This window comes from Coregonus clupeaformis, chromosome 35 (assembly GCF_020615455.1).
Source record: "Coregonus clupeaformis isolate EN_2021a chromosome 35, ASM2061545v1, whole genome shotgun sequence".
Classification (NCBI taxonomy): Eukaryota; Metazoa; Chordata; class Actinopteri; order Salmoniformes; family Salmonidae; genus Coregonus; species Coregonus clupeaformis.
In genome coordinates, this window is record NC_059226.1 from 13,703,171 (window position 1) to 13,726,570 (window position 23,400).

Genomic DNA, 23,400 nt, shown 5'->3' on the forward strand with positions numbered 1-23,400 from the left:
GCAGAATGTAATCCATCACAACTTTTTCCCACTGATCTATGTCGATAGCGCCTACTAAATTCAGGGCAGCAATGTTGTTGAGAGCAGTAGCAACACTCTTGCAGTTCTCTATGGCTAACGTTATACAGTGGGGAGAACAAGTATTTGATACACTGCCGATTTTGCAGGTTTTCCTACTTACAAAGCATGTAGAGGTCTGTAATTTGTATCATAGGTACACTTCAATTGTGAGAGACGGAATCTAAAACAAAAATCCAGAAAATCACATTGTATGATTTTTAAGTAATTAATTTGCATTTTATTGCATGACATAAGTATTTGATACATCAGAAAAGCAGAACTTAATATTTGGTACAGAAACCTTTGTTTGCAATTACAGAGATCATACGTTTCCTGTAGGTCTTGACCAGGCCTGCACACACTGCAGCAGGGATTTTGGCCCACTCCTCCATACAGACCTTCTCCAGATCCTTCAGGTTTCGGGGCTGTCGCTGGGCAATACGGACTTTCAGCTCCCTCCAAAGATTTTCTATTGGGTTCAGGTCTGTAGACTGGCTAGGCCACTCCAGGACCTTGAGATGCTTCTTACGGAGCCACTCCTTAGTTGCCCTGACTGTGTGTTTCGGGTCGTTGTCATGCTGGAAGACCCAGCCACGACCCATCTTCAATGCTCTTACTGAGGGAAGGAGGTTGTTGGCCAAGATCTCGCGATACATGGCCCCATCCATCCTCCCCTCAATATGGTGCAATCGTCCTGTCCCCTTTGCAGAAAAGCATCCCCAAAGAATGATGTTTCCACCTCCATGCTTCTTGGTTGGGATGGTGTTCTTGGGGTTGTACTCATCCTTCTTCTTCCTCCAAACACGGCGAGTGGAGTTTAGACCAAAAAGCTCTATTTTTGTCTCATCAGACCACATGACCTTCTCCCATTCCTCCTCTGGATCATCCAGATGGTCATTGGCAAACTTCAGATGGGCCTGGACATGCGCTTGCTTGAGCAGGGGGACCTAGCGTGCGCTGCAGGATTTTAATCCATGACGGCGTAGTGTGTTACTAATGGTTTTCTTTGTGACTGTGGTCCCAGCTCTCTTCAGGTCATTGACCAGGTCCTGCCGTGTAGTTCTGGGCTGATCCCTCACCTTCCTCATGATCATTGATGCCCCATGAGGTGAGATCTTGCATGGAGCCCCAGACCGAGGGTGATTGACCGTCATCTTGAACTTCTTCCATTTTCTAATAATTGCGCCAACAGTTTTTGCCTTCTCACCAAGCTGCTTGCCTATTGTCCTGTAGCCCATCCCAGCCTTGTGCAGGTCTACAATTTTATCCCTGATGTCCTTACACAGCTCTCTGGTCTTGGCCATTGTGGAGAGGTTGGAGTCTGTTTGATTGAGTGTGTGGACAGGTGTCTTTTATACAGGTAACGAGTTCAAACAGGTGCAGTTAATACAGGTAATGAGTGGAGAACAGGAGGGCTTCTTAAAGAAAAACTAACAGGTCTGTGAGAGCTGGAATTCTTACTGGTTGGTAGGTGATCAAATACTTATGTCATGCAATAAAATGGAAATGAATTACTTAAAAATCATACAATGTGATTTTCTGGATTTTTGTTTTAGATTCCGTTTCTCACAGTTGAAGTGTACCTATAATAAAAATTACAGACCACTACATGCTTTGTAAGTAGGAAAACCTGCAAAATTGGCAGTGTATCAAATACTTGTTCTCCCCACTGTATCTTTTAAAAAGCAGTTGTAGCTGGGATTATCTACACATACTGAGCAGCTCATGTTATAGTCTGAAGCATGCTACATGTCAGACCAAACCGAACTCATCTCTCGGCATGTCCAGCCCAGCCATTATCTCAGCCAATCATGGATAGCCGGAAAGTTCCTGTCTTTTTCTGTGGCTAAACCAATTAGGCTCGTTATTTTAACAATTTTATTCGTATTTACAGATGGCATAGAAGTTTGTTATTAAGGCACATGAAAGGCACATGTTCCAGAAGGAATTTTGATCAACAACGACAACAAAAATAAGTTCAAATGCCTCTCCTGTGAAGTAGTGATGTGCGACATATGCCTAGCGTCCTGAAACAGGTCACATATGTATATTTGGTGTATATTTGTGTTATATTGTGCAGGGCACATTTGAAAAAGAGACCTAGGTCTCAATATTTCTTCCCTGGTAAAATTAAGGTAAAAAAAAGTAATACACTTTTCCTTCACCACCATCTTACAATATCGTTCAAATTTTCAATTCGAAATGCTGACTTATTTTCCTCTTTGCTTCCCCTTCACAGGCTATCTTCTCTCTATCACATTTTTTATATGTGGAGCGTTCCTTATTTTCCTTATACAGGGTGAATTTGAGAAATTGGAAGCTGGTGGTGAAACTGTCTGTCGGTCTTTAATTTATTTCTCAATCTCTCTCTCTCTCTCTCTCTCTCTCTCTCTCTCTCTCTCTCTCTCTCTCTCTCTCTCTCTCTCAGGGAACATGAGGAAGAGGTGAAGTCTGAGGAGGTGCCTCATGGTCGAGACACAGAGAGTCTGGACGGAGGAGATGCCACTATGTTCTCCCTCTCCGACATCATGCAAACGTAAACACACACGCACGCACATACTCATCCATGCACACACACTAAGTAATTATTCCCATTATTGTCCTCTCAGGGAAGAGGATGTCGAGGAATATGCTGCTCTAAGGGCCAATCTGAAAAGTGCCCCCTCCTCCAATCCCAAGAGGCCCTTCGTACTGCTGCGCTGGCGGGAGTTCTGGTTTGCGCCCGTCACCTCGTTCCTAGGCAACGTGCTGATGTACTTCCTGTTCCTTGGCCTGTTTGCTTATATCCTATTGTTGGACTTCAAGCCCCCGCCCCCTCACGGCCCATCCACCTTAGAGTTTGTTCTCTACTTCTGGGTCTTCACCCTGGTCTGTGAGGAGTTTCGACAGGTAGGACGCATCACATGTAAACAAACACACGTGAACACACACTCAAAGACACACAGACAAATACAAAAAAATACAAAACAAGTACAGGCAAGAACCTATACAGTCACCTCTAAATGTATTAGTGATAAAGATGAGCAAAATAAATAATAGAAATACCAAGATATATTGGATGGTCAAAACATTTGAAAAATATCTAATTTTATACTAATACAATTTATCAGAAACATTAGATTTTGTCTAACAAGTAAAAAATAATCTAAAAAAGATAGGTGTCAAAATTACTGGCACCACTAAAGATTCGTATGAATAAAATTAAACAAAATGTATTTACATTTACATTATATTTTAGTCATTTAGCAGACGCTCTTATCCAGAGCGACTTACAGGAGCAATTAGGGTTGCTCAAGGGCACTTCGGCAGATCTTTTGTTTCTAGCTTGTTAGTTAGCTAATGTTAAGGTCGCTGGCTAGTCAGTTCAAATAATGACCATATAGCTGATAACGTCTTAACTTTAGCTAATTTGTATTCATTATTACAGGAAAATAAACTCACAACAAGAACATTATTTACAAGTTAAAGACGAGCTAATTACAGAAAATAGCTTACAATTGTGAGTGTGATTAAATAAAAGCAGGGCATTCTACCGGAGAATTGTAGAACTTGGACACCGTCTTGGTGGCCTAACGTTATATCCTAATTTGACTTTGGTGCAGGTCATGTTGTTCTTCACATTACCGTCTTTCACGACTTCCTCCGAGGCTACCTCCTTTCCTTGTTCGGGCAGGCTTCGGCGTTCATCGTCACCGGCTTTCTAGCCACCGCCGCTCTTCATCTCATCATTCCATTTGTTTATTTTGTTTATTACACACACCTGGTTCATATCCCCTCATCAGTACCTGTATAAGTGTTCCCTCTGCCCCCTTGTCTTTGTGTGTGATTGTTTATTGTGGAGAAGAGAGAAGCTCGGTGGAGAACCGTGTATTTTGTATCGCCAGGAATATTTTCCCGTGTGCCTTGTATTTTCCAGTGCGCCTGTTTTGCGCACTGGAGTGTTTTTACGCATTACTGCATAACTCTGTGGTTCAGAATAAATCCTGTTATTTTGTGATTTACCCTTCTGCGCCTGACTACTTCAAAATCACCTTATCACAGAATCACACACCCAAACTTGGAGTCAGCAGGAGAGGAGCACCTGCCTGGAGTCGTGCCACGGGTCCAGGAACATTCGACTATGCTAACCAGCTTGGGAGAAGCGTTGGATCGGGTTCTCCAGGTCATCCAATGCCTGGAGAGGAGAGGACCCTTTCGGGACCAGCTGAGCGACCGGATCCAGCCAACCACACCCCAGCACCCAGAGGGATTCATATATCTCGACCGCAGGATTTTGACGGGACAGCTGCCCTCTGCCAGCGATTCCTCCTACAAATGGATTTATACTTCTCGACCATCAGCCCGGCTCCATCGGAGCGGGAGAAGGTGTCCGCCCTCGTCTCCTGCCTCTCAGGGAAAGCCCTGGAGTGGGCCAACGTGTTCTGGAGTGAAGGAGGAGCTGCATTGGACAACTTCGGGGAGTTTGCTCGCCTCTTTCGGGCCGTCTTCGATCACCCGCCCCTAAGGTAGAGAGGCGGGCGAGCGACTGGTCCACCTGAGGCAGTGGACGAGGACCACGCAGGACTTCGCCCTGGAGTTTTGTACTCTAGCGGCTGGGTCTGGGTGGAACAAACAGGCCCTCATCGACCACTTCCGGTGCAATCTACGAGAGGACGTCCGAAGGGAGCTAGCCTACCGGGACACCACGTTGTCGTTCGATCAACTGGTGGACATGGCCATCCGGTTGGACAACCTGCTGGCTTCTAGAGGACATCCTGGAAGGGGCCTGCTCGTCCTACCCCCCCGCTGTTGTCGGCGTTCTTTTGGGTCTGGAGGCGGCAGGCAGATATTTTTTTTTACTGTACTGATCTGTACTTCTCCACAACTTTGTCCCTGACCTGTTTGGAGAGCTCCTTGGGTTCATGGTGCCGCTAGCTTGGTGGTGCCCCTTGCTTAGTGGTGTTGCAGACTCTGGGGCCTTTCAGAACAGGTGTAAATATACTGATATCATGTGACAGATCATGTGACACTTAAATAAAGTCCACCTGTGTGCAATCTAACTAATTATGTGACTTCTGAAGGTAATTGGTTGCACCAGATCTTATTTAGGGGCTTCATAGCAAAGGGGGTGAAAAAATATGCACGCACCACTTTTCCGTTATTTATTTTTTAGAATTTTTTTAAACAACTTATTTTTTTCACTTCACCAATTTGGACTATTTGGTTTATGTCCATCACATGAAATCCAAATAAGAATCCATTTAAATTACAGGTTGTAATGCAACAAAATAGGAAAAACGTCAAGGGGGATGAATACTTTTGCAAGGCACTCTTTCCTGGTTAGCACTACACAACCCCACCTTTTCATGGCTGCAGAGGGTTCTCACGGGGTGGTCACGAGAGTGTCAGGGTAGGTGTCTAGGTGTTTCCATTGGTGCAACCATGGTGGAAAGTCCAGACACTACCTCCACCGTGCGCATTCCCCCCGAATACCTCGATTTGGCGCATGCGTTTTCCAAAATGCAGGCCACCAAATTACCACCTCATCGGGGCGGGGGATTGGGCGATAAACCTCCGGGTAGACACTGTGCCTCCCAGGAGTCAAGTATATCCCCTGTCGCAGGCTGAAATGGAGGCCCCGGCACTGGCCCATCCCGATCCATCACTACCGTTCGTAGTGGAGGTGGATGCGTCTGAGGTAGGGATAGGCGTTGTCTTATCTCAACGCTCGGGCACGCCACCCAAGCTCTGCCCCTGTGCCTTCTTCTCCAAGAAGCTCAACCCGGCGGAGCAGAACTACGATGTTGGTGATCGGGAGCTGTTGGCTGTTGTCCGAGCCCTGACTGTGGCTCGAGGAGCGAAACACCTTTTCCTCGTCTGGACTGACCACCGTAACCTGGAGTACATCCGAGCAGCGAAGGAGGCTGAACCCTCGCCAGGCCAGGTGGGCCCTATTCTTCACCCGATTTGATTTGACACTATCTTACATCCCGGGTACGAAGAACGTGACGGCAGACACACTGTCACGGCTGTACGACACAGAGGAGAGGCCCATAGACAACACCCCCATACTCCAGCCCTCCTGCATTGTGCATTGTCTCCTCCTGCTCGGTGTGCGCCCAGAGTAAGGCACCTAGGCACTTCCCAGCGGGTAAGTTACAGCCCTTACCAGTTCCACAATGGCCATGGTCCCACTTGTGTATTGACTTCCTTACTGATCTTCCCCTCTCTCAAGGTAACACCACCATCCTGGTCGTTGTGGACCGCTTTTCCAAAGCCTGCCGCCTCCTTCCTCTGCACCGGTCTCCCCACAGCCCTGCAGACTGCGGAGGCCCTGTTTACACGTCTTTCGGCACTATGGGGTGCAAGAGGACATAGTGTCTGACCGGAGTCCCCAGTTCGCATCCAGGGTCTGGAAGGCGTTCATGGAACTTCTGGGGGTCTCGGTCAGACACTATTTCCTCTGGCACCCCGTAGTGCCAGAAGACGTGTGTAAACAGGGCCTCCGCAGTCTGCAGGGCCGTGGGGAGACCAGACAGAGGAAGGAGGCGGCAGGCTTTGGAAAAGCGGTCCACAACGACCAGCCTGACCTCTGGTTTTCACCCCGAGTCAAATGGGCAGGTGGAACGGGTGAATCAGGATGTGGGTAGGTTCCTGTGGTCCTACTGCCAAGACCGGCCGGGGGAGTGGTCGGTGTTCTTGCCATGGGCCGAATATGCCCAGAACTCTCTCCGTCACTCCTCCACTAACCTAACGCCATTTCAATGTGTTTTAGGTTATCAGCCGTTCTGGCACCGAGGCTTCTGCGGTGGATGACAGTTTCATCTACTTCCAACTGTCGTGTCCCCCCCTCCCCCTTTTGGTTTTGTGTGATGCGTTCATCCATCATAGCTCGTAGTGCATTCTTCAGGCTTTGTACGTCTGGCCACTTTGAACACGCGTCAACAATCACAACGAATGTTGTGCCCACGAAAGGTCCCGCAAAGGCTATGTGGATGCTTTGCCATGGCGATGCAGGCCATTCCTATGGGTGAAGCGTTGCTGCTTTTGGCATCTTCTTTACATGTTGACATCCAGAGCAACGCATGGCAAGCTGCTCAATCTGCTGATCTATTCCTGGCCACCATACAAAACTTCTGCAGATTGACTTCATCTTAACGACTCCGAAATGTCCTACATGGAGCTGTTCCAAGAACCTGGTTCGCAACTTGTGTGGTATGATCACTCTTAAGCCCCACATCATCCCGGTATTGATAGTACTGAGCAAACTGAAACTTCTGTTGTGTATTCTGGCCATATTGTGTTGCGGAGTACACCTGAGACAGAGTAGGGCCTTAGCCCCACCCATCTCTTTAAGGATTCACGTTAGGCCATGTGCTAAACAGAGAGTGTAGTTTAGTAAACAACCAAAGATTTCAAGACTTAAAGTGGTAAAAGTAGTTGCCTACAATAAGGAGAAACTCCAGGTAAAAATACACTTCATCTAATCCTTGGCCTATATCCTGATCTGACTTTGGTGCAGGTCGTGTTGTTCTTCACATTACCGTCTCTAGTAAACGCACTATATCAAATAAAATCTAAGTTTATTTGTCACATGCACAAGATGCAGAAGGTGTGAACGGTACATTGAAATGGTTACTTGCATAGTAGCAATATCAAAAACAAAGTGACCAAATACAAATCTTTTATCATTATTAGATGACACTTACCTGTCACACTTATCTAAATTGATGGGTCATGTGAAGGAAATGCTATAACCACCCCCCAGCCACATCTAGCTATGTGGATGGGTCACTATTGTCTAAACTTGTACACATATTCATGAAATACAATAGACGTCCATAATCGCCCCCAGACACACGTGGATAACTTGATGGGTCATGTAATCATCTGGCAAAGTGGAGTCTTTTGTTTAGACATGTAGCTAGCTATCTAGCTAAACAATGAACCAGCATAATCCCAACTCATACTACTACCAATATAAACGTTGTCATAGCTGTAGTATGAATCTGCATGTAGCAAAAGCTAACAACTAGGTTTAATGTTAGCTAGCTAACATTAGGCTATAAATAGCAATGCAAATGGATTTCTGATTGTAATAATATTACTACATAGATCATACACGTAACGTTAGCTAGCAAGCCAGCAAGCTAACGTTCGCTAGCTAACTAACAGTATGCTTTAACTTGCAGTGAAAATGAATTTCTGACCATTTTTAACGTATAATATCTGAAAATGAAGCTAGACTCTTACCCGTATACACGGATGAACGCTTCATGGTAGACTGGAACCATTTAACTTAGTTTTGTTTGTAGCTACATCTTGGTTGGCCAGCGTTGTGTCAAGTCACTCCGGTTTACACTGACCGTGGCGTGTGCAGAAAGTAGCTCATCACTTTTTCCAACTGATCAGTCTATAGCGCCTGCTAAATTAAGGGCATCAATGTTGTATTGTGGGGAGAACAAGTATTTGATACACAAAAATCCAGAAAATCACATTGTATGATTTTTAAGTAATTCATTTGCATTTTATTGCATGACATAAGTATATCAGAAAAGCAGAACTTAAAATTTGGGACAGAAACCTTTGTTTGCAATTACAGATATCATACGTTTCCTGTAGGTCTTGACCAGGTTTGCACACACTGCAGCAGGGATTTTGGCCCACTCCTCCATACAGACCTTCTCCAGATCCTTCAGGTTTCGGGGCTGTCGCTGGGCGATACGGACTTTCAGCTCCCTTCAAAGATTTTTTACTGGGTTCAGGTCTGGAGACTGGCTAGGCCACTCCAGGACCTTGAGATGCTTCTTACGGAGCCACTCCTTAGTTGCCCTGACTGTGTGTTTCGGGTCGTTGTCATGCTGGAAGACCCAGCCACGACCCATCTTCAATGCTCTTACTGAGGGAAGGAGGTTGTTGGCCAAGATCTCGCGATACATGGCCCCATCCATCCTCCCCTCAATACGGTGCAGTCATCCTGTCCCCTTTGCAGAAAAGCATCCCCAAAGAATGATGTTTCCACCTCCATGCTTCATGGTTGGGATGGTGTTCTTGGGTTTGTACTCATCCTTCTTCTTCCTCCAAACACGGCGAGTGGAGTTTAGACCAAAAAGCTCTATTTTTGTCTCATCAGACCACATGACCTTCTCCCATTCCTCCTCTGGATCATCCAGATGGTCATTGGCAAACTTCAGACGGGCCTGGACATGCGCTGGCTTGAGCAGGGGGACCTTGCGTGTGCTGCAGGATTTTAATCCATGACGGCGTAGTGTGTTACTAATGGTTTTCTTTGAGACTGTGGTCCCAGCTCTCTTCAGGTCATTGACCAGGTCCTGCCGTGTAGTTCTGGGCTGATCCCTCACCTTCCTCATGATCATTGATGCCCCACGAGGTGAGATCTTGCATGGAGCCCCAGACCGAGGGTGATTGACCGTCATCTTGAACTTCTTCCATTTTCTAATAATTGCGCCAACAGTTGTTGCCTTCTCACCAAGCTGCTTGCCTATTGTCCTGTAGCCCATCCCAGCCTTGTGCAGGTCTACAATTGTATCCCTGATGTCCTTACGCAGCTCTCTGGTCTTGGCCATTGTGGAGAGGTTGGAGTCTGTTTGATTGAGTGTGTGGACAAGTGTCTTTTATACAGGTAACGAGTTCAAACAGGTGCAGTTAATACAGGTAATGAGTGCAGAACAGGAGGGCTTCTTAAAGAAAAACTAACAGGTCTGTAAGAGCCAGAATTCTTACTGGTTGGTAGGTGATCAAATACTTATGTCATGCAATAAAATGCAAATTAATTACTTAAAAATCATACAATGTGATTTTCTGGATTTTTGTTTTAGATTCCGTCTCTCACAGTTGAAGTGTACATATGATAAAAATTACAGACCTCTACATGCTTTGTAAGTAGGAAAACCTGCAAAATCGGCAGTGTATCAAATACTTGTTCTCCCCACTGTATGTACATGTGGGTAGAGGTAAACTAATTATGCATAGATAATAAACAGAGAGTAGCAGCAGTGTAAAAAGAGGGGGTGGGTTGGGGGGAAGGGAGGGAGGGACACAATGCAAATAGTCTGGGTAGCCATTTGATTAGCTCTTCAGGAGTCTTATGGCTTGGGGGTAGAAGCTGTTAAGAAGCCTTTTGGACCTAGACTTGGTGCTCCGGTACCACTTATGCCCGTGCGGTAGCAGAGAGAACAGTCTATGACTAGGGTGGCTGGAGTCTTTGGCAATTTTTAGGGCATTCCTCTGACACCGCCTGGTATAGAGGTCCTGGATGGTAGGAAGCTTGGCCCCAGTGATGTACTGGGCCGTACACACTACCCTCTGTAGTGCCTTGCGGTTGGAGGCGGAGCAGTTGCCATACCAGGCGGTGATACAACCAGTCAGGATGTTCTCGATCGTGCAACTGTAGAACAATATTGGCTAGCGGGAAGGTTCCTGTATTTTTCAGTGGCTAAACCAACTAGGCTCGTAATTTAACAATTTTATTTTTATTTACGGATGGAATATAAGTTTGTCATTAAGGCACATGAAAGTTCACATGTTCCAGAAGGTATTTCTGCCAAAAAATCCTAGAGGAAAACCTGGTTCAATCTGCTTTCCACCAGACACTTGTAGATGAATTCAACCTTTCAGCAGGACAATAACCTAAAACACAAGGTCAAATCTACACTGGAGTTTCTTACCAAGGAGACAGTGAAAGTTCCTGAGTTACAGTTTCGACTAAAATGTATGGCAAGACTTGAAAATGGTTATCTAGCAATGATCAACAACCAGTTTGACAGAGCTTGAAGAATTTTGAAAAGAATAATGGGCAAATGTTGCACAAACCAGGTGTGGAAAGCTCTTAGAGACTTACCCAGAAAGACTCACAGTTGTAATCGCTGCCAAAGGTGCTTCTACAAAGTATTGACTCAGTTGTGTGAATACTAATGTAAATATGTTTCTAAAAACATGTTTTCACTTCGTCATTATGTGGTATTGTGTGTAGAAGGGTGAGAAAATACATTGAATTCAGGCTGTAACAACAAAATGTGGAATAAGTCAAGGGGTATGAATATTTTCTGAATGCACTGTATAACTTGGAATAAAGTGACAGATAGTAAACAGTAGCAGCATATTATTATGTATATTTTTATGTTTCAAAATCATAATGAAAAAAAATCATAATGAATTCATGTATATGTATTTCCACTCATCTTCTGTGAAGTGTGTGTGTACCCCCTTCTACAGACTGAAAGGAAACCCATTAAAAGGCCTACAGTCTCCATGGCGAATGGTAGCCACTGCTTATCTTTTGACCAGGCTTAGGCATGCTAGACCATGCTTACCTAGCCCATGAATAGACGCTAACTACCTTTAGTGCCTATTGATGAAGACATCTTCTTCCCGGGGGACTTTTGTTAAGAACTCAGACGCTTGCTCTAAACGTTAACACATATTTTACATTTAGATTTTTGTCATTTAGCAGATGCGCTTATCCAGAGTGACTTACAGTAGTGAGTTCATACATTTTAGTACTGGTCCCCCGTGGGAATTGAACCCACAACCCTGGTGTTGCAAACGCTATGCTCTACCAACTGAGCCACATGGGACAAATCACTTGCAGTACGGTTTTGGAAAAAATAAAGCATTAATGTACAGTGCCTTAAGAAAGTATTCATACCCCTTGACTTATTCCCCATTTTGTTGTGTTACAGCCTTATTCTAAAATTGATTAAATAATTGTTTTCACTCATCAATCTACACACATAACCTGTTTTCGCTTTTTCATTATGGGGTTTCAGAAATCTTTCCAAAATATTTTAAATATAAAAAACTGAAATACCTTATTTGCGTAAGTATTCAGACCCTTTGCTATGAGACTCGAAATTGAGCTCAAGGTGCATCCTGTTTCCATTGATCATCCTTAAGCTGTTTCTACAACTTGATTAGAGTCCACCTGTGGTAAATTCAATTGATTGGACATGATTTGGAAAGGCACACACCTGTCTATATAAGGTCCCACAGTTGACAGTGCATGTCAGAGCAAAAACAAAGCCATGAGGTCGAAGGAATTGTCCGTAGAGCTCCGAGACAGGATTGTGTCGAGGCACAGATCTGGGGAAGGGTACCAAAAAATGTCTGCAGCATTGAAGGTCACCATGAACACAGTGGCCTCTATCATTCTTAAATGGAAGAAGTTTGGAACCACCAAGACTCTTCCTAGAGCTGGCCGCCCGGCCGAACTGAGCAATCGAGGGAGAAGGGCCTTGGTCAGGGAGGGGACCAAGAACCCGATGGTCACTCTGACAGAGCTCCAGAGTTCCTCTGTGGAGATGGAAGAACCTTCCAGAAGGACAACCATCTCTGCATCACTCCACCAATCAGACCTTTATGGTAGAGTGGCCAGACGGAAGCCACTCCTCAGTAAAAGGCACATGACAGCCCGCTTGGGCAACTTAAGGACTCTCAGACCATGAGAAACAAGATTATCTGGTCTGATGAAACCAAGATTGAACTACTTGGCCTGAATGCCAAGCGTCACGTCTGGAGGAAACATGGCACCATCCCTATGGTGAAGCATGGTGGTGGCAGCATCATGCTGTGTGGATGTTTTTCAGCGGCAGGGACTGGGAGACTAGTCAGGATCGAGGGAAAGATGAACGGAGCAAAGTACAGAGAGATCCTTGATTGAAAACCTGATCCAGAGCGCTCAGGACCTCAGACTGGGGCGAAGGTTAACCTTCCAACAGGACAACAACCCTAAGCACACAGCCAAGACAATGCAGTAGTGGCTTCGGGACAATTCTCTGAATGTCCTTGAGTGGCCCAGCCAGAGCCCGGACTTGAACCCGATCGAACATCTCTGGAGAGACCTGAAAATAGCTGTGCAGCAACGCTCCCCATCCAACCTGACAGAGCTTGAGAGGATCTGCAGAGAAGAATGGGAGAAACTCCCCAAATACAGGTGTGTCAGGCTTTTAGCGTCATACCCAAGAAGACTTGAGGCTGTATTCGCTGTTTTTGCTTTGACATTATGGGGTGTTGTGTGTAGATTGATGAGGGGGAAAAAAACAATTTAATCAATTTTAGAATAAGGCTGTAACGTAACAAAATGTGGAAGGGGTCTGAATATAAGGTCCAACAGATGGCAGTGCGTGTCAGAGCAGAAACTATACCATGAAGTCTAAAGAACTGTCCGTAGATCTCTGAGATGTAATTGTTATGAGGCATATATCTGGGGAAGGGTATTAAACAATTTGTAGAGTGTTAAAACTTCCATAATTGGGAAATGGAAAATAAAACATGGAACTACCCGGCCTAGAGCTGGCCGTCCGACCAAACTGAGCAACCAGGCAAGAAGTACCTTGGTCAGGGAGGTGACCAAGAACACAATGAACACTCTGACAGAACTACAGAGTTCCTTGGCTGAGATGGGAGAACCTGCCAGAAGGACAACAGTCTCCACAGCACTTCAGCAATCTGGGCTTTATGGGAGAGTGGCCAGACGGAAACCACTCCTGAGAAAAAGGCACATGATAGCACGCCTGGAGTTTGCAAAAAGGCATGTGAGACTCTAAGATCATAAGGCAAAAGATTCTGTGGTCTGATGAGACAAAAAATCCACTCTTTGGCCTGAATGCATGGCGCTATGTCTGGAGAAAACCAGGCACTGCTTATCACCCATCTAACATCATACCTACCGTGAAGCATGGTTGTGGCAGCATTATGTAATGGGATGCTTTTCAGCGGCAGGGACACTTCTAAGGATAGAAGGGAACAGGACCCAAATACAGGCAAATCCTTGATGATAACCTGCTTCAGAGTGAAAACAAACTTCGACTGGGGCCAAGATTTACGTTCCAACAGGACAATAACCCCAAGCATACAGCCAAAGCAAAGCTGGGATGTCTTCAGAACAAGAATGTGAAAGTCCTTGAGTGGCCAGCCAAAGCCCAGACTTGAATCCACTGCCAAAGGTGCTTCTACGAAATGGACTCGGGTGTGAATACTTATGTAAATTATATATTTCTGTATTTTATTTTCAATAACATGTTTTGACTTTGTCATTATGGGTTATTGTGTGTAGATGGGTGAGGACAAAATAAATATTTAATATATTTTGAATTCAGGCTGTAACAACAAAATGTGTAGTAAGTCAAGGGGTATGAATACGTTGTTAAGGCACTGTATGTGTGTGATTGCCACTAATCTTCTGTGATGTATTCTGCCTACAGCAGAGGTTTGCAACAGGACAGGGTCCAAAAAGACTGTAAAATCACCAGGAATTCACCCAAAAATTATTAAAAGTATTCCCACAAAAAAAATATATATATATATAGATATTATGGACATTGGATTTGTATGCGTCAAGACAAATATTTTACCAATCTCCATTGTGGCTGAAGGATTAGGATGAAAATTGTATTGGGACAATTATATTGGACAATTTAGTCACTACAGCCGTTATCCTTGCTAGTGGAGGGTGCACAAAGTATTGAAAACAGGGACCCGTGCCAATCATTTCACACCTAACTTTTTGAAAGTTTGTTGTATTACTTGTTAAACAAAATCTCTTTCTCTGAGGATACCAAAGAAATCCAATAGAAAATCCTATCAGATTTTGAAACCTATCCTATAGGATAAAACCCTATACGATATTCAACTCCTATAGGATTTTATCCTATAGAATCCGATAAGAGTCCAATAGGAATGGTTAAAAAATCTGATTGGATTTTTCTGTTGGTCATTCTGCAAATGAACATGCAGCCTTGAATCACTCCATATTGTGATGGTGTGTTGAAGAGGTTGAGAACCTCAGGGAATTATCAGTGGTGTAGGCAAAGATATGGAGATTGTGCTCTGGAGACATGGGAAAGAGGCTGTTTCTCAGTTTAATGGTCTTTAATCTTGATTGCGGTTTAACATATGTGTTCAGGTTTCTGTCCCATATTTAGCTTTGAGATGTCCAATAAAGCTGGGTTTATCCAATTGTATTGTCCAATAAAGTGGCGTGAAATAACAATGAATAGAATTATATCAATACTATGATTTGACAGGTTATAATAAGTAGGCAGGGCAAACAAACGGTCTGCTGCACAGTCCCTATAGAAGGTCTTTCTAGAGCGGCTGGTTAAATTGTGCAAAAGATAATTGTTTTACTCTGTAAATGGTTAAACTAGTGAGATGTGTATACTATCAGCCTGAATTGAAATGTTGATTTATTTTTACATATTTGATTATTTTATTTTGCGCTAATTTCCTGTATGTGGACAGTGTGTGTTACTACATTACACAACCTCACGTTTTAACCACATCGAATTGAGGGTAATTGCACATCCTTTTTACCTCAGATTAGTGATGTTATTATAAACGTTTATAGTAATGACAATGACAACGATTAGTTACCGGAGTGTAACTCCAGTTCTATGAGTGGAGCGGAGCCCCATAGGGGAGCTCTGCTCCTATTGGTTTACCCACTGCCCTAAGGCAGTATCAGCCTGAGACAAAATTATGCACACACCTGCAGCCAATAGGAGATATTTATCTTCAGCGAGACTAGAGAGGGTCGGCAGGGCCTTAAGTCCTATGGGGCTCCGCTCCACTCATAGAACTGGAGTTACACTCCGGTAACTAATCGTTCTATATCGTGGAGCTCCGCCCCATAGGGGAGCTCTGCTCCTATTGGTTTAAGGTGGAGCGTAGCGCTCCAAAATGTACTCCCTGCCGAGCCCAACACTTCCCATCAAAATGAAAAGGTCAGGCCTAGCAATGGCTGCAACCAATTCCCGCAGTACTGCAACCACTGTACCCATACGGGCGTCACAATATACCGCGTCATCGGTTAAAGACCCGCCCCACCTAGTCGCCCCGCTGCCTCATAAGCTGTCTCAATGCCTTCACAAAGCCAATGAGACAAGCGCTGTTTTGAAAGTGGTCTACCTAGTGCAGCTGCACCGTGACACACAAACAGCTGAGGCGATGACCTAATCGCTGCTGTGCGCTCAACGTAACACGCCAAAGCGCACACTGGGCACAAGCAATGAAGCCTTTCCTCACTCCTCTCCCTATGAGGAGGGGGAGAAAAAGCCCACAACTCCACGGTCTGTGACCTGTATGAGCTCTTAATAACCTTCGGCACAAAAGCCGGGTTAGGACGTAACACCGCTCTGCTCAGATCGCCATTAATGGCAAGGCAGTCGGGTCTCGTCGACAGAGCACACAAATCACTGACACGCTTAGCAGTAGTCAAAGCGAGCAACAGTGTCGTCTTCATAGACAGCATCTTGAGGGGTATTTGATTCAATGGCTCGAACGGCGACTTACATAGCGCCTCGAGTACCAAAGCCAAATCCCACTGGGGCAGCGTGGCTCTAGGCGTTGGCCTAAGCCGCCGCGTTCCCAATAAGAAACGTTTCACTAGAGGGTGGCTGAAAACATTCGTTCTGCCAAACCCCTCGTGACCAGCTGAAATCGCCGCTGCAAACACCTTTATGGTGGCGGGCGATCTCTGCCTATCAAACATAAACTGTAGGAAAGAGAGCACACTCTCAACCTGACAGCTCATGGGGTCCACACCTTGTGTGACACACCATCGTGAAAAAACGTTCCATCTGCTGGCATACATCCTAGAAGTGGAACTGGCCCGTGCACCCTGTATGGTTCTGATCACTGCATCAGATAACCCACAGCGCCTCAGCCTGTCCCTCTCAGGAACCAAGCCTTCAGTGGTTGGCCGATTATGGGCAACTGCCCTATCGAGCCTCCCGCCTGAGTCAACGCGTCCCATCGATGTGGAATTGGCCAAAGTGGCGCAATCAACATCTGACTCATCTCCGCAAACCATGGAGCCCCTGGTCGATCGGGGGCTATCAATATTATTGACAGCCCTCCTGATCTCACCCTGGCTAGCAGTGGGAGAATGCAAGACAGCGGAGGGAATGCATACAGAAGAACTCTCGGCCACGGGTGGTGCGCGAATGCGTCTCTGCCCAGTGGTGGTTCGTCCTGTTCCCTCAGAGAGAACCATAGGGGACATTGCGCGTTCACGCGTGACGCGAATAGATCCACCTCGGCTCTCCCGAACTGTTCCCAAATTTGGAGAACAATGTCCGGATGCAGACACCACTCGTCGTCTCGAGGACCCCCTCTTGACATGAGGTCTGCTCCTACGTTCAAGTAGCCCGGAATGTGTGCTGCTCTCAACGAGCGAAGGTGCTTGTGAGCCCACAGCCACAATTCCTCTGCTGCCCGGTGGAGAACAGGAGACCTGACTCCTCCCTGGCGATTTATGTGAGCTACTGTGGTCCGGTTGTCTGACCAGACCAACACATCGCGACCCCGAAGGGTAGATGCAAAGTGGGTCAGAACCAGTCGAACTGTTTCCAACTCCAAGAGGTTGATGTGACGGTTCGAACGAGGTCACACACCTCCTATCGCTTGAGTCTGGCATGTCCCTCCCCATCCAGTCAGAGAGGCATCTGTAAACACTGGAATGTAGGATGACACCTTGCCTATCGGGACTCCGTGCGTGAGAACGCTCGGATTCCTCCAATAGTTAAAGTCTGCCCTTAGCGAGAGAGGAACCACCACCAACCGATGACGTTGACGCACTGGGTCTAGTCTTAGTTGGGCGAACCATCGCTGCATCCTGCGCATGTGCAGGAGCCCCAGCAGAACCACTGAATGTGCTGACGACATGAGACCCAAAAGTGACATGATTGACAGCGCCGTCACAGTGTGATTCGGACGACACTTCCTCAGGGCTAGCAATAGAGCTTCCCTTCGAGGGTCCGAAAATTCGAGCCCTCATCATTACAGTGTCTAACTGTATTCCCAGATAGACAATCTGATGACTGGGCCAGGACGCGCTCTTTTTCCAATTCACAGCGAACCCCAGACGCATGAGGTGAATCACTGTCTGTGTCGTGTGAGTGAACGCCAGCTCTGCTGACGGGGCGAGAACCAGTAGGTCGTCTAGGTAGGCTAATAGCCGTATCCCCTGACGTCGCAACGGTTCCAATGCCGCCTCCACACATTTGGAAAACGTTCGAGGTGCCAGGGCGTACCCGAATGGCATCCTCGTGAACTCGTACGCCACCCCTTGAAAGGCGAATCGCAGAAACTTCCTGTGGCGCGATTGTATCGGCACATGAAAGTACGCGTCCTTTAGGTCTATGCTTGTACAAAAGTCTCCTTCCTGGACACATTCCAGTAGACTTTTTGTCGTCAGCATTCGGAAGGGCCGTTTGGTTACGCTCTCGTTGAGAGTGCGTAAATCCAATATCGGCCTCACTCCCCCCGTCTTTTTGGGCACTAGGAAATAGGGCGAATATAGCCCCTTGTTCCTTTGCTCCCGGGGAACTACTGTGACCGCCTCCTTCGCCAAAAGTTCCGTAATCTCTGACATCAGAGCGGCCACTTTTTCTGGCGTTTTCATCACCGTCTCCACCACTCCCCTGAACGGGGGTGGGGTTCGATGGAATTGGAGGGCATAACCCTTCTGCAACGTCTGTTCTAGCCAGCGTGAGAGGGTACAGCTTCGTTGCCACTGCCAGCAATGCAGAGAAAGCGGGCGCGCGCGAAGCTGTGGTACATTCAGTAGGAAGGACCTGTAATTCCTCTATGGCCCTTGCCGCCGCCATTCCCCAACACTGAGGTGGTGGAACAGCTCAAGGCGGGCCCCCCTCGAAAGGGAGAGGAAATATCAGCACGTTCTGAGAGAATCGGGGTCCCTAATACGTTCGTTACGTCTGTAACTCTAGTATTCCGGCCCTCCGTGAACGTAGCACGGGTTTGAACTGCACTGACTAAGGTATCAACCTGAGACAGAGCGCCTTCCCCGGATAGCAATTGCGTCATCATGCCATTGTCTGGCAGAGACTGCTGCCTGCCATGAGAACCATCCACTACAGTACTCCTAAGAGTCTGCAAGGTGCGGTCTCTAACTGGTACCACAAGGTGGCGCCATGATACCTCTTTTTCACTAGTCACATGAGTCTGCTCAACTGCGCACTCTTGGTGTGGTGAGCTGTACTCGGAGTAGTGGGTATCATTGCGTTCTGTGTTAAACGAGGGCGCCGATACGTTGGTTACGCCTGTAACTCTAGTATTCCGGCCCTCCTTGAACGCAGTATGAGTCTGTACTACACTGACTAAGGCATTAGCCTGAGACAGAGCGACATCTCCATATGCCGATCGCGTCATCATGTCATATTCCGACCGAGACTGCAATCTGTCATGAGAGACTTTCTCTACAGAGCTCCTAGGAGTCTGTGTCATAAGGTCTCTCCTTGGTAACATAGGGCTGTGCCCTGATACCTTCCTCACATTCGCCTCCTGTGTATGCTCCGTTACACACCTCTGGTGAGTCGGGCTACCTACAGAGTGGTGAGAATCAATACGTTCTGTGAAAGTAGGGGGCGCCGATACGTTGGTTACACCCGTAACTCTAGTATTCCGGCCCTCCTTGAACGCAGCACGGTTCTGAGCCGCCCTGACTACGGCATTAGCCTGAGACAGAGCGCCCTCTCCATGCATAGGTCGCGTCATCCTGTCATCTTCTGACTGGGACTGCAACCTGTTGTGAGAGACTCTCTTTACAGCACCCCTAAGAGTCTGTGACATGAGGTCTCTATTAGGTCATGCAAGGCAGCGCCTTGTAACCCTCTTTTCACTCGCCTCTAGTGTTTTCTCAGCTTCGCACCTCTGGTGGGCTGAACTACACTTGGAGTGGTGAATTTTAACGCGTTCTGTGGTGAGTGGGGCGCCAATACGTTGGTTACTTCCGTAACTCTAGTATTCCGGCCCTCCGTGAACGCAGCACGGGTCTGAACTGCGCTGACTGAGGCATTAGCCTGAGACAAAGCGTCATTCCCAACTAGCGGCTGCGTCTTCATGTCATACTTAGACTGAGACAGCTGCCTGCTATGTGAGACCTTTACTACATTGCTCCTAGGAGTCTGTAGTGTAAGGTCTTTATAAGGTGAGCTAAGGCTGCGCCTTGCTACCTTTTTCTCCCTCTTCTCCTGTGTGTGCTCAACTACGCACCTTAGGTGGGTTGAGCTACACTCAGAATGATGGGAGAAACCCATAGGGCGTGAAGTACTCTGAACGTTCTCGAACGTGTTCTCGAACGTGTCATGGAAAAGGGGCTCTCTTGTGACAATGTCAGTGGGAGCCAACTCTTTATTGTACACATGAAAACAAACATTTCCCTCCATGCCCCGAACAGAGGGGTGGGGGGGAACAGTGGGCTCAGTCGCGTCCAGCGCCGAGCCATCTCCCGTTCTCTCCCCCTCGTCCCGTCATTGTCGTCGCCTCTTCTGGTTCCCCTTGGGGTGCTGCCAGGGCGACTTGACTACGACCTCCCTCGCCGGTGGAATCGTCGTGACCACTGGTGCTGCTGGGGGGGCGGAGCCCGCTCTCCTGCTGCTGGTGGCCGACGTCTGGCGCCTGGCACGCCGCCTCACCGTAGATGATCTACTGGGGGCGTTAGAAGTCGACGGTTTGGCTGGCGTGTGGCTGGACCTCCCTGCCAATGGCAGGTGTCTAGCCAGCTGCTTCCTGTCCTCGTCCAGCTTCGCGAAACGCTCCGTCGCCTCTTTGACGGCGACCCCGAAGAGCCCGTCGTCAGAAAGGGGGGCGTTGAGCAGCGACGCTCGGTCAGTCTCCTTCATGGCGGTCAGTGACAGCCAGAGGTGACGTTCGATGACCACCGAAGTGGCCATGGACCTACCCGTGCAGATAGCGGACGCCTGTGTCAGGTGTAGAATGGCGCCAGAAATCCTGGACACCTCTTCTACCTCCTCACTCGTTAGCTCAGACCTTCCCGTTGTTAAACGGGATAGGGAGGCCGCGAGGAGAGCAATATTATTTGCTGCTGACACAGCTTGGGCTCCCAACGTAAAATACTTCTCAGCCAGCTGTGCTGTGAGCCTGTCTTTTTGAGTTGGCAAAGTGGCTTTCTTGGAGGCCGCCCAGGGACTCGAACCCGGCACTAGATATGCCGCCATGGCGCTCTCGAGCCTAGGGATTCCCTTGGCAGCCTTCTCACGTCCTTCCACTCTTGTGAATGGGCAGTACATCCTGGCCGGCGAACGCGCCGCCAGGGGTGCCTCCCATGAGCCCTCGACATATTTGCTGAGGGAAGGCATAGCAGGAGCCAATGGCTCAGCCGCCTTCCTCGGCCGTGAGTAGGGACCGCCCTCCATCATATCCACCTCCGCAGCGGGGGGGAATAGGGGGCAGCGCTATCTCTAGTCGATTAGCGGCCCGCTCAATGAGCCCAGGAAAGTCTGAGCGCAGAGAGGCCGCTGCGAAGGACAGGGCTACTGACGTGTCAGAGCCCGTGGTCGTCATCGCCCAAGGAGCCATAAGACCTCTCGCTTCCCAATGGAAAGGGGGTCTTAAAGGTCTGAGTGTGAGGGTCGGATTGTTCCATAGGAATATCCGTCTCCTCTTCTCCCTCCTTGTCTTCCTCAGATTCTGCCCCGTCCGACGACGCCTCTGAAGCAGAGGCTAGTATGGACAGTACGTCTTCCAAGGGAATGTCCTCCCTGAAAAATGCCCAATGCTGCTTCCTCTCCTTCATAGGAAGGAGGGCGCAGGAGGCGCAGTTAGGGGGAACGCCGGTTCCGTCCTTGGCATGCTGCGCACCCAAACACACGAAACACAAGTCGTGGGGGTCCGTAGGCGCCATGGCGGAGCATCGGCATTGAGCTCTGAAAAGAGCTTTTGGGGGTGGAAAATCTCCAGGTGCGCTCATTTAGGACAAAGGCGAAAGAAACGCACACCTATTTAGGCGAGGTGCTGGCTGACGGCGTAAAACACTTCAAAAAGAAAAGGAAAGCCGCACACTCTAGGAGCTCAGATGCAATAATGTAATATCTTAATAACCAACGTTTCGACAGACAAGCTGTCTTCATCAGGGTATAATGACAAACACTGCGGGTCACTGGTTTATATAGTGTGAAAGGACACACGCAGGTGTCTGTAATCATGGCCGGGTGTGGCCTAATAACATTGGCCAATTCACAAATAAAAACATACAAAAAACATGGATAGCATATGATCATAGATACTTAGCTACATAGGCCCACAACATTTACAATGAATAGCAAAATCACAAGAATGGCTTTAAATCAAAGTCTACGTTGAGACCGAAGGGAGCAAGGGTCTTCAAATTAAAGATCCAGGCAGCCTCTCGCTTTAACAATAAGTTGTCGAGGTCACCCCCTCTCCTAGGGAGGGTGACATGTTCAATGCCGATATAACGTAGGGAAGAAATCGAGTCGTTCGATTCCAAAAAGTGGGCAGCGACTGGGTATGTCGAGTTTTGGCACCTAATGGTGCTACGATGTTCCGAGATTCATACTTTTAATTCACGCTTTGTTTTACCCACATAATTTTTACCACAAGGACAAGTTATAAGATAAATAACTGCCTTAGTGGAGCACGTAATAACACCTTTGATTGGGATCTGTTTCCCTGTTTGGGGGTGTTTGAAGGATCTACATTTGTAAGTGCCATTGCATTGAGCGCAGCCGTTACACTTGTAGTTTCCATCCGGTAGCGGCGCAAATAGACGTTGTGCAGGGATATTTAGGGGTGGTAAATCAGAGTTTACCAATTGGTCTCTGAGATTTCTGCCCCGCGAGAATACAACCAAGGGAGGGTCTGAAAACACATTACCAATACTGTCATCGGATCTTAGAATGTGCCAATGTTTGTGAACGATTCCCTTAATTTGTTCAGAGCACTTTGAATAGCGTGTTGTTAGAACGCAAGAATGGTTCTTTTTAGGAGACTGTCCTTGAAAGAGATCAGGTCTCGATTTGTTTTGAATTTTCTCAATGGCAGTATTAATCTGACCATTTTTGTACCCCCTCTCCTTGAATTTTCTTTGCGTCTCAGCCATATTACGGTCGAAATCTGATTAGTTTTTTTACAAATTCTTTTGATTCGACAGAATTGGCTGTAAGGCAAACTGTTTTTCAAGGGAAGTAATAATAATAATAATAATATGCCATTTAGCAGACGCTTTTATCCAAAGCGACTTACAGTCATGCGTGCATACATTTTTGTGTATGGGTGGTCCCGGCGATCGAACCCACTACCTTGGCGTTTCAAGCGCCGTGCTCTACCAGCTGAGCTACAGAGGACCACAAGTGGGTGACAGCTATCAGCCCTCAACAAACTATTACGATCAGCAGGTTTCCTGTAAAGATCAGTGTATAGAACATTATCCTCACTCAAAATCAGAAGATCAAGGAAACTGATTTGACGTGTGTCAGATTGCATAGTAAATCTCAGGTGCTCAGAACAAGAGTTAAGAAAAGCATGGAATGCCTGGAGCTGTTTAGAATCACCCCTCCA

General features: G+C 47.1%; 1 protein-coding gene across 1 annotated transcript in view; it reads left to right on the plus strand.

Annotated features, from left to right (window-relative positions):
- LOC123481198 (transient receptor potential cation channel subfamily M member 4-like) overlaps window positions 1-23,400 on the plus strand; it is a 94,791-nt gene that overhangs the window by 50,870 nt on the left and 20,521 nt on the right. Inside the window, exons 17-18 of the mRNA XM_045211144.1 lie at window positions 2,489-2,596; window positions 2,670-2,949. Coding sequence (XP_045067079.1) covers window positions 2,489-2,596; window positions 2,670-2,949 — 388 coding nt within the window. The remainder of the gene's footprint in view (window positions 1-2,488; window positions 2,597-2,669; window positions 2,950-23,400) is intronic.